Genomic DNA, 14,222 nt, shown 5'->3' with positions numbered 1-14,222 from the left:
AATGTCACTGCGGATTACTTCAGCAGAGAGAGTCTAAACCCAGGGGAATGGAGGCTGTCGGCCACAGCCTTCCAGTTGGTAGTAAAACCGCTGTGCTACACCAGCCATGGACCTCCTGGCAACCTGGTCCAATGCCCAAGTTCCCAACTTCTTCAGTCGTAGACGAGAACCACAATCCCAAGGGATCGATGCCCTCGTCCAGGCCTGGCCACAGGAAATCTTGCTATAACGCCTTTCCTTCGTGGCTGCTACTGGGCGGGATCATCCGCAAGATAGAACACCACTAGAGACCAGTATTTCTAGTGGCCCGGACTGGCCAAGAAGGCCATGGTACACAGACATGCGAAGACTACTGACAGGGAGCCCCTCTCCCTCTACCTCCACACAGGGATCTTCTCCAACAAGGCCCGATCCTCCACGAAGACTCAACTCTATTCTTTCTTACGTTCTGGCCATTGAGAGGACATGCCTGAAGAAGAGCGGATACTTGGGGGCGGTGATTGACACTCTGCTCCGAGCATGTAAGTTTTCCACATCTCTAACCTCCATACGAATGTGGAGAATATTCGAAGCCTGGTGTGAAGACTGCGACATCCTGCCGCGGACAGTCAAAATTCCCACGATTCTGGAATTCCTGCAGAATGGCTTACCAGAAGAGATTGTGTCTCAACTCCATCAAGGAGCAGGTGGCCGCATTGGCCTGCTACACAGCCAAGGTGGAGGGCAGCAGCCTAGCCTTTCATCCTTTCTTGAAAGGGGTCAAACAGATCCGACCACCCCTAAAGTGGCCGGTACCTTTATGGAATCTCTTTCTAGTCCTAGACTTCTTAGCAGGAGCCACCTTCAGACTCACCCGCGGTCTGTCCCTCCGACTACTAACATTGAAGATGGCATTTCTAGTACCAGTCTTTTCGGCCCATCGCATCTCCGAGCTTCAAGCACTGTCCTGTCGAGAACCGTTCCTCAGGTTCATGCCGGGCTTCATACAGCTACACACGGTCCTCTCCTTCCTCCCAAAAAGTGGTTTCTCACTTCCATCTAAACCAAACCATCTTGTTGCCATCGCCAGACGAGCATAAGGACTCTGAAGAATCTCGCTGCCTTCACCATCTTAACGTCGGCAGACTCCTAGTCCGATACCTGGAAAGGTTGGAATCCGTACGAAAGATGGACCACCTCTTCATCCTTCACAGTGGGAAGAAACAGGGGCAACCAAAGCCCGCTGGATCAAAGAAGTTATCAAGGCAGCCTATGTAGAGCAGGCAAGCCGCCTCCTCTACAAGTCAAGGCCCATTCTACTAGAGCCCAGGCAGTGTCCTGGGTGGAAACCAAGACGCTGAGATCTGTCGAGCGGCAACATGGTCCTCCATTCACACCTTCTCTAGGTTCTGCCGCCTGGATGTTCAGGCTCTGGAGGACCAGCATTCGCAAGGGCATACTAAGTGGGCCACGCGCATCTCCCACCTGTTCAGGAGTAGCTTTTGTAAATCCCATTGGTCCTGAGTCTATCTGCTACACGCTAGGAAATGGAGAAATTACTTACCTGATAATTCGTTTTCCTTAGTGTAGACAGATGACTCAGGCATCCCCGCCCACGGCTGGCCGACCTACAAGGAAACCTTGGATGACAATCCCTGAGAGCAAGACAACACGGGTAAGCCAAGCTTCTCTCTAAGACACCCATACCTACCAGGTGTCAGCGTTTCTTGGTTGAGTGCACTGGCGGTCTCCAGCTATAACCACATCAACCAGTTCAAGTTAATCATGTTAACCAGTTATCCAAGATAATCAAAGTTAACCAAGTTATTCAGTTACACATATATCCACAATTGCTTTTCGAAGAGAATACTGAAGAGCAGAGCTTCTTGCAGGCGTATATGTACTAGGGCTGACATCAGATTGAAATTGACTCCGTCTCCAACTGCTATCAGGAGCACACTGTATCCATGGTCCTGAGTCCATCTGTCTACACTAAGGGGAAAACGAAATTATCAGGTAAGTAATTTCTCCATTTTAGGTTTGTAACTGTTGCTTTTTGCAGCTTTTTCTTTGATAGCTTTCCTCTTGCTTCCAGTTTGTGGCATGCTTTTTTTTTTGTAAAACCTTTTTATTTTAAATATAGGGTTTGTGGCATAAAAATAGTAGTACATTTATCTCCTTTTTATTTTCAGGGGTCAGTGTAACTGTCTCCTTTTTATTTTTTTCATTAGCTTTTGTGGTCTACCTTCTGCTACAGTAGTCCATGAGCAGGATCACTATGCTGTATAGCTGTACCAGAGATGTTGGTGTCACCTGAAGTGTCTGCAATATCTCTGCCACAATCAGCAATAGGGCTGAAGCTAAGGGTGGACACCTTTTTATGTGGTGTGCCATATGCCTAGTATGAATTTTTTTCTTTCCTTTCATACGTCAGTTGTAGTGATCACCTTGTTGAGGTTTGGCATAGATGTTACACAAGGAAGTCACCACATGAAGACTAGACTAAGCAAGACAAATGTATGTTTTCTCCCACCAGGAAATGCATAGCAATTGTTAATCACCAGCACTGTTATAGACCCCCCCCCCCCCCCAACACACACACACACACCTGTGTACAAGCTTCTGAAAATCCACATTTTGTACGTGTTTAAGCAAATCTGTTTATTTTTTAGTTATTCATTGTTGTATAAAACAAAGTTGATTGGAGCTGGGGTTATCTAGGTATCTGCATCTTTGTTATAGTTTTCATTATGCATCCAAAAGATTGATTTGGCGATCTACATGTATTGTTTACATATATAGTATGAGCAATGGAAAATCATATTGTTGACAGTTGTTAGATGAAGCCAGTTCTAAAAGTCTCAATGGTAATGTTGCCAATATAGGATGGAGATGTTGTACTAGAAGCAGCTGCTCCTAATAGAGCTAATCTGAGGACATATTTTCAGCTGTTGAAGAGGATCAAAAGAGCAGCCAAACAACATTTGCCATAATGATATGAAAGCACAACAGGATGTAGCACTGAATGAAAAAACAAGGTTACAGTCTTACCATAGTAGTGTGAATGTACAGTAATTGTTATTGAAAGATACTTTGGCAGATTATTAATATTATTGCAGGGAGAAATTCTACGAAGCTAAACTTCAGCAGCAGCAGAGAGAACTTAAACAGTTACAAGAAGAAAGAAAGAAGCTGATAGACATTCAAGAAAAAATTCAAGAACTCTGCAGAAAGCTTGTCCTGACCTTAAGGTTGGTAAAAAGATTACTTTTTTTTTTTTGGTGGATCATGGGATCTGTATGCTGTGCTGCTCACCAAGTTAGCTGGATAAACTTAACTATCTAACTTAGCTGGGATATTAAGCGGTGTGGCAGCACTGCTGAATATACCTGGCTATCTTAAGGTTAGCTGGATACAATTTTTCTGACTAATTTTAGACAGCCCTGTAGTCTGACTAGAATTAGCCGGTTAAGTTACTTGGTTACCTCTGAATATCAGAATTAGCCAGCTAACTCAATCCCTCCCCGATCTGCCCGTTTACCATCCATGAGTTAATTAGTTAAGTGATGCCCACTTATAGCAGGATATTCAGCAGTGCAATTTAGGCAGATAAGTCAGACTTATCAGGCTAATTGTTTTTCTAAATATTGGGCTCCATAATTATACTAGAATCCAAACCTTTGACAGTATGATAGTTAAATAAATTGGTATGGAAACCACACCTTTTCTTGGTTATTCTACAAGTTGGGTGGCAGAAAATCTGGTGAACAAAGGCACTTGTGGAAAGATGTCTGGCAACGCAGTCTTGAAAATATATAAGCAGTCTTACAAACTGCATGTAGCCCTTTCATATTGGCTGTGCAATTTCAACTTGTTATTGAGTAGGAAAGGTGATGGAAGGGTGTGGGTGCCTTTCTAACACGCCTTCCATCACTAGTGAGAGCATGACAGTCAAAGTTATTGTCTAGCAGTCTAATTACAAACAACAACCCTTTTCAGTGGTGGGGTCTTCAGAAGATGGGATGGAAGAGAGAACGTAGCTGCTAGATGTATGGGGGATGGCCTCAAGTGGAAAGAAGGGTTAGTGATAGAAAACAGAAAAATAAGGAAAGGTTCATGAGAACAGAGTAGAGAAGGGTGCGACCATATGTATGCGGGAGGCTTATGTTAAGGACTGGCAATCCATTTAGGGAATAGTTGGATGGTGGTGTGGGACTGCTTACTGATAGTGGGTCAATGTTGACTTTCGATCTATTTTACCATTTTATGCTTCTCCTAATATGTAGGGGTAATAATTTTGTCATTGTGTGTATTGGATTTTATTGTTGTACCTGCATTGGGGCTTAATTTTAAAGGAGGAGATCAGGTCTTACTAAATAAGCTTAATAGAGTACCACGTTGATCTCCACATCTAAAGGTCATGATCTCTTAGTTGGTTTTGCATGTATGGACTTAATTTCTTAGCATCTAATCAGATGAATCCAAAACAAGTGGGTTATGCATCAAAAATCATAGAAAATATAGAAAGACATGGTTTAATGGAACAAAGTCAGTATGGATTACCCAAGGCAAGTCTTGCTTCACAATCTGTTTCACTTTTTTGAAGGAGTTAATAAACATGTAGATAAAGGTGAATGGGTAGATGTATTCTTCCAGGACAAAGCAGGATGGTAGCCCTTATATGTGGTTGATGTCATCAGACGAAGCCCTGTCACGGAACACTTTTTGTCAAAGTTTCTAGAACTTGGCTGGCACACTGAGCATGCCCAGCATGCCATAATCCCTGTGGCCACAGGGGTCTCCCTTTAGTCTCTTTTTTTCCACGCTGCAGTTTGCCTCATGGGTTAGGAGCTCTGTGGAGATTTCTCTCACCTTTTTCCTCATGGAAAAACTTGAAAGTTTTACTTCTTAAAAGTTCTCTAACAGGGGTCTCCCATCGCACTCAGTGTTCCTCGGAAGCTCGGTGAGTACTTTCCCGTGTCTTCTGTCGGTTCCTGCTATCTTACCACTCGGTTTCCCGCAGGCCACCGACCGTTTCGCACCCTTTTTATTATGGCGACCGGGTTTAGAAAATGCCCAGAGTGTCTGCGAACAATGTCCATCATTGACCTCACACCGTATGTGTTCTGTATTTGGGGCTCCTCGCACGATGTCCATCGGTGTCCCGAATGTGCCCAAATGACTCCAAAAGGCAGACGGGCCCTCTGGATAAGATGGAGACTCTCTTCAAATCGAGGCTAACTCCATCGACCTCTGCACAGTCGTCACCGGTGAGTAAGCGTCCTTCCACAGGCAAGCCTCGCCAGGAACGACAGGGAGACGGTGACCATCCGTCACAGCCAGCCATCCAGGGCATTGGTAGCATCATCCTCTGTGCAGGGGAAAGACCAAACCGAGCACCGAGGGGAAACATCACCACTGGCACAGAAGCGATTCCACTCCCGATGCCGGCACAGACACGGCAGCGACATTGGATGGGTCCATCGAGCTGCCAACAAAGAGAGCCTGGGCAGAGGAGCTCCCATCCTCTGTACCTGAGTCCTCGAGGCGTTCCACACAGTTTATCGGTTCTGGGGTACTGTGCCTCCACAAACTCCTGTGGAAGAGCCAGTAACACCAAGCCTGCCTCCCCCCTGTAGCTGCACTATCCACACCAGCTTTCAGGGAGGAAACTGGACATACTTGTCTGCCAGGCAGTCTTCGATACCTTCTGGAATCTACAATCACCATCGATGCCGGCCCCCATACCGGCATCAACCCTGGGAACCATCGATATTTGCACCACTATTGGACTGACTTAATAATTTCATCAGTGCTTCCCGACTCAGTCCGTTCCATCGGTACCGAGTCGGCCATCAAGACCTCGGCAGCTCCCGATACCCATTCCGGGCTCCTTGGAGGATGACGACACTGCTTCCAGTCCGACTCCAGCTCCAGGTCCATCGATGCCGGAACCACTTCCTGGTCCAACGGGGGCTCTTGGGACCTAAATGTCCACCGTTCTCCTCGATGCCATCCATTCCATCGAAGCCTCCATCGATGCCCACACTTCCTGGAGTTTTGGGCTTTCTCCCACCTTCCCGGATCTCGACATGAGACTCCATATGACTCCTGGGAGGATGTGGATACAGATACCTCTATGTCAGAGGATTTTCCCGTCGATAGCAGGGCTGAATAAGCCATTCTGTCATGGGAAACTGTCCATAGAGACCCGGGAGGCGGAGCTCCTTAAGCAGAGGTTAAAGTTTTGTTTCCTCTGCTGCTTGTGCGTGTGTTCCCGCGCAGGAAAGTAACAGATTCTCCTCAGTCTGCTTCTTTCCGCGCATGGATCGCACGCGGAGCTCACTTCTCAGAGAAATGTCGAAAAAAGTCGTCCCTCCAGATTTAAACCTTGCCCATGTGGTAAGATCATGTCCATGACAGACGGACATGATCGTTGTTATAGATGCCTAGGGCCAGAGCACATCCATACCAACTGTGAAAACTGCGGCCGGATGTCTCCGTGGGCCCGACGTCAGAAAATCCCCCCCCCCCGCATGTATCCCATTCCTCACCAGGGCCATGTAAAATAACAGCCCAGACCGCGAGAAGAGCATCGTCCTTAGATTCAAAACTCTCCAGGCCTGGAGAGTCTAAGGAAAAGAGAGGGGATCGGAGTTTAGCACCGCACCTGATCCCAAGCGGCTCCCAGGATCTGGCCCGCCAGCGCAGGTGAACGGCACCATGTGAAAACGATGCCGGGAACACATCGCAAAGGTTGTCAAAATCGACATGCAAAGTGCATGATTCGAAGCATCAGACGAAGCCGACGCAACCTGCGTTGACATTGGCGCAGCTGGCGCCGAGAGTACTACAGCCGACGCCGACCTTTTCGTAACTGACTCTGACGCCATCGGCTCCACATCCGACACCACAGGCGCAAAATGTCAACGCGTAGCGGAGGCACTCTTCTAGACGCTCAACATCTCTGGAATCGACGCCGACGCACACATGTAGATTTGACATCTGTGTGTCCACATTAAGTGCTGCCATAGAGGCTGCATGCTTACCTCTAGTTTCTAGTTTATTAGTTTTTATATACCGTCGTATCAGTAGTTTCTTCACAACGGTTTACAATATGATAAAATAGCGAAAATACAATAAATCATTAATAAATTCAAAATACTAGCAAATATGTAGCTACAAAATAAATAATTAAGAACTAATACAATACAAAAAATCATAAAAGCAACTACAGCACACAACATTGTACAATGTGCTTAAGTTTTTTGTGACGCTTATTTTTGAGCGCCTAGGTAGGTGCCAAGGTGTGTGACACCTAAGCGTTGGACGCATAATTTTGTGCGCCTTGGCTGACTGCGCATCTAAAAAAAAAAAAAAAAAAAAATGGCTAGACACATGTCTCCGGCCACCACGCAGCGCACTCTCGGCCATAATAGCACCTGTGCCTCGGTAGGCTTAGCTGCTTGTCATATTTGGCCATCTCAGCAAGGAGTGCCAACACTGTTTGGAGGCTCAGGGAAACTAGTCTTCCTCCGATTTCACTAAGCCTGGTTCTTCTCAGCTGGATGTGGGTCTGGGTAAAAATGACTCAGGTGGGGCACCTGATTCTGGAACTCCCCTAACTGGTTTCTCAGCAGGGGAAGGTAGCTCAGTGAGTACTTAGATACTTCTACTTTTTTATGGGTAGAATTTTTTCAAGGGGTTGTAATCCTTTCTTCGGGCACAGTCCGCAGCCTTGTCCAGTGCTCCCACAGCAGAGGTGCAGAGAGGAACCTTGGCTGGGACCTTCTGTTAAGTGCTGGAATACTCCTGGAGCTGCAGTGGGTCCTTTGGATCGAGATCCGGATGGCATGGATGAAGATGCTGATACTGACTCTCCTGAGGATGGTGAAATTCCCCCCCCCCCCCCCCCCCCGGATTAGAACTGAATAGAACTATGTTATGGTTCTTTCATAGAGATGTACTGCCAGCTCAAATTTCCCAGACCTTGAAAATGCTTGGAGTTCCTGGGGCAGATTGTCTCTGAGTCAAAGAGAAATCCCTGATGGAAGCCATTAAGAATTGATTGCTCTTGAGTGGGGCACTCCAGAGGTTCATTTCAAAGGGGGTCGGGTTTTGGAAGGCCTGTACCCTCTGGATCTATAATATAAATATATAATATAAGAGAATGCTTATATTTTACGAAGGTAGATGCACTTGTGTGTGCAGTCTCTACAAAGGTAGATGCACTTGTGTGTGCTCTGCCTTCCACTATTCCTGTGGAAGGCAGAGCAGCCTTGAAGGATGCTCATGATAAAAAGATTGAGACTACCCTTCATCAAGCATTTGAAGCAGTCACAATATCCTTGCTGATCATATCTTGTTGTTCCTTGGTGGTTCACTCTTGTTTGCTTCTCGCCCAGGAGGTTGATGTCCCTGGGGTAAATTCCAGGGCAGGAACCAGCTGCTGCCTTTTTGGCAGATTCAGGCTGTGATCTGGTCCGTATTTTAGCCAGTGGAGTGGCTTCGATAGTAGCGGTCAGGCATCAGTTATGATTGAGATATTGGCCGGCCAATACAGCCTCCAAGCTAGCCCTCACCAAGTTGCCGTTTAACCACTTGCTTTTGTTAAGAGCAAGTTGGAGAAACTGGCCAATGAGTGGGGCGAATCTCCGGTTCCTCGTTTGCTGGAGGATAAGAAGCAGGCGCAGTGCTCCTTTAACATGAGAGGTTGTGCTAGTGTATCAAAGTATTTTTTGACCCTATAGAGAGGTGATCTTTCAAAGGACTCGACGTTTTGGAAGATTTCAGTCCTATCGTCCCCGACTACCCAGAAGAGGTGCAGGCTTGGGTAGTGGATACCTTCCGAGCTTCCCAATGAAGGTTTTGGCAACCCACCTCTGGGAACAGAGATAGGGGGATGCCTCTCTTTCTCAGAAGTGGGTCAGAATCACATTGGATCAGTGGGTCTTGGAGGTGATAGAGAACAATATGCGATGGAGTTCCTCAGAATTCCTTGGGACATGTTTATGGAGTCTCCCTCTACTCCCCACAGAAGATGCAGACAGTGGAGGGTTCATTATCGAAGGCTCCTCATTCTGAGGGCTGTGGTCCCAGTGCCCAAGTCTCAAAGAAATTCAGGGCGATATTCCATTTATTCCATTGGGCCTCAAGAAGGAGGGGCTCTTTTCGTCCTTCCTGAACCTCAAAGGCATCAACCGTGGTCTGCGAATGAAACATTTTTGCATGGAAACTGTGTGCTCGGTGAATAATGGCCGTGCAGTCGGAGGAATTTCTGACCTCTGTGGATCTGTCCATGGTGTATCTCCACCTTCCATCCGATTAGAACAGAATTCCTTCCTATAGTTTGCAGTTCTGGGATGCCGCTTTGTTTCTGGTGCTTGCCCTTTGGTTTGGTTGCCGCTCCCTGAACCTTTCCATAGTAATGGTAGTGTGTTGCTCTGAGAAGGGATGGAACCCTAGTACAACCCGTATTTGGACCACTGGCTGATTCGTGAAAAGTCGCTGGAAGAAAGCCACCTGGTGACTTGCAAAGTGATTTCCCTGTTGCGGAACCTTGGCTCGGTATTGAACCTGGCCAAAAGTAGTCTTCAGCCTGCTCAGTCATTGGAATACATTTGGGATTGGTTTGGTCTTGAAGTTGTGCAAGGTTTTCCTGCCAGAAGCTCAAATTCAGAAGTTGCTGTGCAGCTCTGTCCTGTTGATGAACTCTCTGCGCCCAGTTGTGTGGTCTTACCTGCAGGTGGTTGGCTTAATGGTGGCAACCATGGAAGTGGTGCTGTGGGAAACTGTGCATATGCGTCCTCTGCAGCGCTCCCTGCTGTCTCAGTGGAACCCACAGTCTCAGGACTATTTGATTTGGCTCCACTTGCCGCTAGATGATCCGTCTGCATCCACCATTGCAGTTGGGAGGAGACCTCTAAGGAAGGGAGTCTTCCTAGCCCCACTGGACTGGCTAATACTGAGGATAGATGCGAGTCTCCTTGGTTGGTGAGCTCACTGTCAGCAGCTGACAGAACAAGGATGCTGGAATGCAGAAGATTCTTTCTGGAACATTACTTAGGCTGGAAGCCAGGGCAATCTGGTTTTCATGTTTACAGTTCGGTGACTGGCTGCAAGACCAGTTGGTCCGAATAATGTCATGCAACGCAACGATTGTAGCAGAAGTACATTTCCAGATGATCTCAGCGTCACCAAATATAAGGACAGACTTCTCAGCAAAGAGCTGATTCTGGATCGCTGGGGTTTTCCATTCCTAGACCTCCTGGCGACTTCACGCAGTGTGAAAGTTCTGTGATTATTCAGCTACAGGAGAAATCCGAAGTCATTGGGGATCAATGCCCTAGCGCAGGAGTGGCCGGAAGTCAAGTTACTGTATGCCTTTCCTTTATGGCCCATCTTGGGCAGATTGGTTCGAAGGATCGAGAACCACAGAGGGATGGTGCTCTTGGTAGCTCCAGACTGGCCCAGGAGACCATGATATGCAGATCTGCGGAGGCTCCTGGTGGATTTGCCTTTTCAACTTCTGGTGCACAGGATCCTGTTGTGGCAGGGACATGTCCTTCTTCATAAAGATCCGACTCTTATTTTGTCTAAGGGTATGGCCGTTGAAAGGGATCGCTTGCTGAAGCGGGGATACTCTGCGGCGGTTATTTCCACCTTGCTGAGAGCTAGAAAGTTCTCCCCTTCCTTGGCTTATGTGTCGGTTTGGACAGTGTTTGAGGCCTGGTGTGAGGATCAATGTATTCCTTCCTTCCTTGGTCAAGATTCTGCTCATTTTGGAATTTTTGCAGGATGGCTTGAATAAAGGCCTGGCTCTCATTTCCTTAAATGTGCAAGTAGCGGCTCTCGCCTGTTTTAAGGGTAAGGTAAATACTGGTTCCTTGTCGGCTCATCCTGATGTGGCTGTTTTCTGCAAGGAGTGAACAATATTCGTCCTCTTACAGTTTCCAGTGCCCCTTTGGTGTCTTAATTGGTATTGGTTTTCTTGGAATACCTTGTGTTTAGACCACAACGTACCCTGCCCTTGAAAATGATTTTCCTTGTGGCATTTTGCTGTGCACGTAGGGTTTCCGAATTCCAGGTCTTGTCTTGCTGTGAGCCATTCCTTCAGGTGACTTCAGAGCACTACTGCTGCGTACTATTCCTTCCTTTTTAACGAAGATGGTCACTGAATTTCACTCAAATCAGTCTATCTCCCTGCCGTCTCTGGACAGAGACAGATGCAGAGGTGTATCGTCTGTTGCGACCCTTGGATGTCAAGAGACGTTTTGCCAGGTGTCTGGGGATTTCTAAGCCTTTTCGAAGGTTGGATCTCCTGTTAGTTCTTTATGGTGGTTCTAGACAGGGAGAGCCGGCCTCGCAGGCTATGATAGCTCGCTGGATTAAGGAAGTGGTCAAGGCTGCATATGTGGATGCTGGGAAGTGGTTCCTTAGATTAGAGCTCATGCCACTAGGCTTGAGCAGTGTCATGGGCAGAAGTTAGATTGTTGTCCGTTGTCGACATTTGCTGAGCTGTGACGTGGCCCTCCTTACATACCTTTTCCAGGTATTATTGTCTTGATGTGCAGGCCCCGGAAGATGCGGCCTTTGCATGTGCGGTTTTGACTGGACTGTGAGGGGGCAGCCTCCCTTCCTATTCGGAAGTAGCTTAGGTACATCCCACTTGTTCTGGATTCATCTGACTGGGCACTAAGAAATGAGAAATTACTACTTACCTGATAATTTCCTTTTCTTTAGGACAGTCAAATGAATCCAGCTGCCCTCCCGTGGCTGCCAAATGTTTGCATTACGGTTCTCTTGTGTGACTGTTACAGGGGTTACTGGTAAGTGTTAGTCTAGTCCCTGGACTAGTGTTTATTCATTCTTGTCTGTGCTCACTGTTGATTGTTGTTTGAGTATGATTTTTGATAGTCTGTCCACAATACGTTGGAAGACAATACTGGCAAGCTGATGTACTGTGACACCAGTTTGCTCCATCTTCATCTGCTGGCAGAGCTGCATAACCCACTTGTGGATTTATCTATCCTAAAGAAAAGGAAATTATCTGGTAAGTAGTAATTTCTCACTTTTTCATTTGAAAATTCAGGTGACAATGTAACTTAGGCTTAGAGATCTCTTGTTTCAACTATATTACTCATTTCTAGTTGTCTACGTCTAGTATTGGGAACTGTCCAAGTAGACAGCCTCCAGCTGCTGCATCAACACCAAGTGTCCATGAAACTAATACAGTGGAGCTACAGGCAGTGCCAGACCCTGAAGACTCAACAGCTGTGGACAGTGAGGTATTATTGTCATTTATCACTTATCGGTTACAAATTGCTTAACTCATAATTTCCTCTTCAGACAGCCAAATCAGCCCAGACACGTCGGATATGCCTCCCAAACAGCAGATGAAAACAGAGACTAACAGGTTTGCTGACATCATAATTTATAGCAGGGGTGGCTAACTCTGGTCCTCAAGTCACAGGCAGACCAAGTTCTCAGATATCCACAATGAAATATGCATATGAGAGATTTGCATGTAAGAGAGGCAGTGCATACAAATCTGTCATGCATATTCATTGTGGATATCCTGGAAACCAGTTCTGTCTGTGGCTGTCAAGGACCGGAGTTGGCCAGCCCTGCTGACCTCAGCATTCCAGCAGATGCGAGGTGAGCATCACATGCTGTGAGCTGAGGTTTGCTTAGGCTGGGTAAAGAAGAGAGAGAGAAATTTGGATGAGCAGTTCGAGTTGCATGTCTTGTATTCTCTGTCTCAGCTGAGCACAGGGATGGGATGGGGGGGGGGAATATTTCTCACAGGATAAGCAGGATGGTAGTCCTCACATATGGGTGACATTATCAGGATGGAGCCCAATCATGGAACACTTCTGTCAAAGTTTCTAGAACTTTGACTGGCACCTACTGGGCATGCCCAGCAATGCACCAACCCTGCATCCAGCAGAAGTCCCTCCTCAGTCTTCTTTGTTCCATGCAGCAGTAGCAATGCGGGTTAAGGAGCTGTCTTGAGATTCCTGACGGGAATTTTCCTCATGGAACTTTCAAAATTTCAAAAAAATTCTACCCCATAGGTGTTTCCCTATCGATATCCATACTCCACAGTCGAAAGGTAAGCTTTTACCCTTGTCAAGTTATCCCTTCGGGGCCTACTGGCCATCGGCCGCACCGCGGCTAAATTTTTGTTGGAGCCATGGCGTCGGGTTTTTGTTGGTGCCCCGACTGTACTCTAACAATGTCCATCACTGACCGGCACGGGGTCTGTTATGTGTTTGGGGTCTGACCACGCTGTCCTAACTTGCACCAAATGTGCCCAAATTACACCGAAGGGCCATAAGGCTTGTTTAGAGAAAATGGAGTTTCTCTTTTAGTCAAAAACCCTGACTCCATCGATAGCTTCGACTTCGTGCGAGCCGGTGCCATCGACCTCTCGCCAGCACCGAGACATCGCTGCTGCCCGACTGGCATCGACTATTCCAAAGGTGTCAATTCCTTCCTTGCCTCCTCAAGAAAAGGACTGAGGAGATCATTGTGAAAAACGTTGACATTATCAACGCAAGGCTCAGTCCGCTGATCCAGGCAAGCCCTTGGCATGGACATCGACAGAGCCACCGACAGGCCCCATCCTCTTCTGTGACCGAGTCACTGAGGCATTCCCCACCTTCAGTGGTGCCAGGATCCGCGATTCCACCTTCACTGGTGGACCCTCCGGCTACGCCAGTGCTGCCTCCTACTCCGGTGTTGGGGTTCCACGCCCCAGGCTTCCAACCTCCATTGATGCCGGTACCGGCCTCCGAGCTGGTCACCGCTCTGATTCCCATAGTGCTCGCACCGCTACTAGGGTAGACTGGATGCGTTGGTTGGTGCCATTCTCCACTGATGGAACAGAGAGCACCGGTAGCTCCGGTGCCTTCCACACTGATTCCATTATCATCGGATGATGAGGAAACACCGATACCCATTCCACCGTCTGGTATTTTACCACCGACTCGTCCATTGATGTCACCGGTCCCCTCAGTGCCTCCATTGATGCCGTCTGTGCCACCTCAGATGCCACCAATGCCAAGGCCTGGTCCTTCAGGGTTAGCACTATTTCTCCCCATTGGAGATCAGCCCTATGATTCTTGGACCGATGATTTGTCCCAAAATACAGATGATCTATCATCAGAGCCCTCTCCCCCAGATGAAAGACGACGTTCTCCACTAGAAGATCTGTCTTTTATTAATTTCATCAAGGAAAT

At 47.3% G+C, this 14,222-nt stretch overlaps 1 protein-coding gene across 1 annotated transcript in view; it reads left to right on the top strand.

Annotated features, from left to right (window-relative positions):
* PCM1 (pericentriolar material 1) overlaps nucleotides 1–14,222 on the top strand; it is a 1,078,029-nt gene that overhangs the window by 309,880 nt on the left and 753,927 nt on the right. The window contains 4 exon segments of the mRNA XM_029604912.1: nucleotides 2,937–3,017; nucleotides 3,099–3,198; nucleotides 3,201–3,230; nucleotides 12,129–12,266. Coding sequence (XP_029460772.1) covers nucleotides 2,937–3,017; nucleotides 3,099–3,198; nucleotides 3,201–3,230; nucleotides 12,129–12,266 — 349 coding nt within the window.

This window comes from Rhinatrema bivittatum, chromosome 1 (assembly GCF_901001135.1).
Source record: "Rhinatrema bivittatum chromosome 1, aRhiBiv1.1, whole genome shotgun sequence".
Lineage (NCBI taxonomy): Eukaryota > Metazoa > Chordata > Amphibia > Gymnophiona > Rhinatrematidae > Rhinatrema > Rhinatrema bivittatum.
The sequence above is the reverse complement of the archived record's forward strand: the minus strand, read 5'-3'. Positions and strand labels throughout refer to the sequence as shown.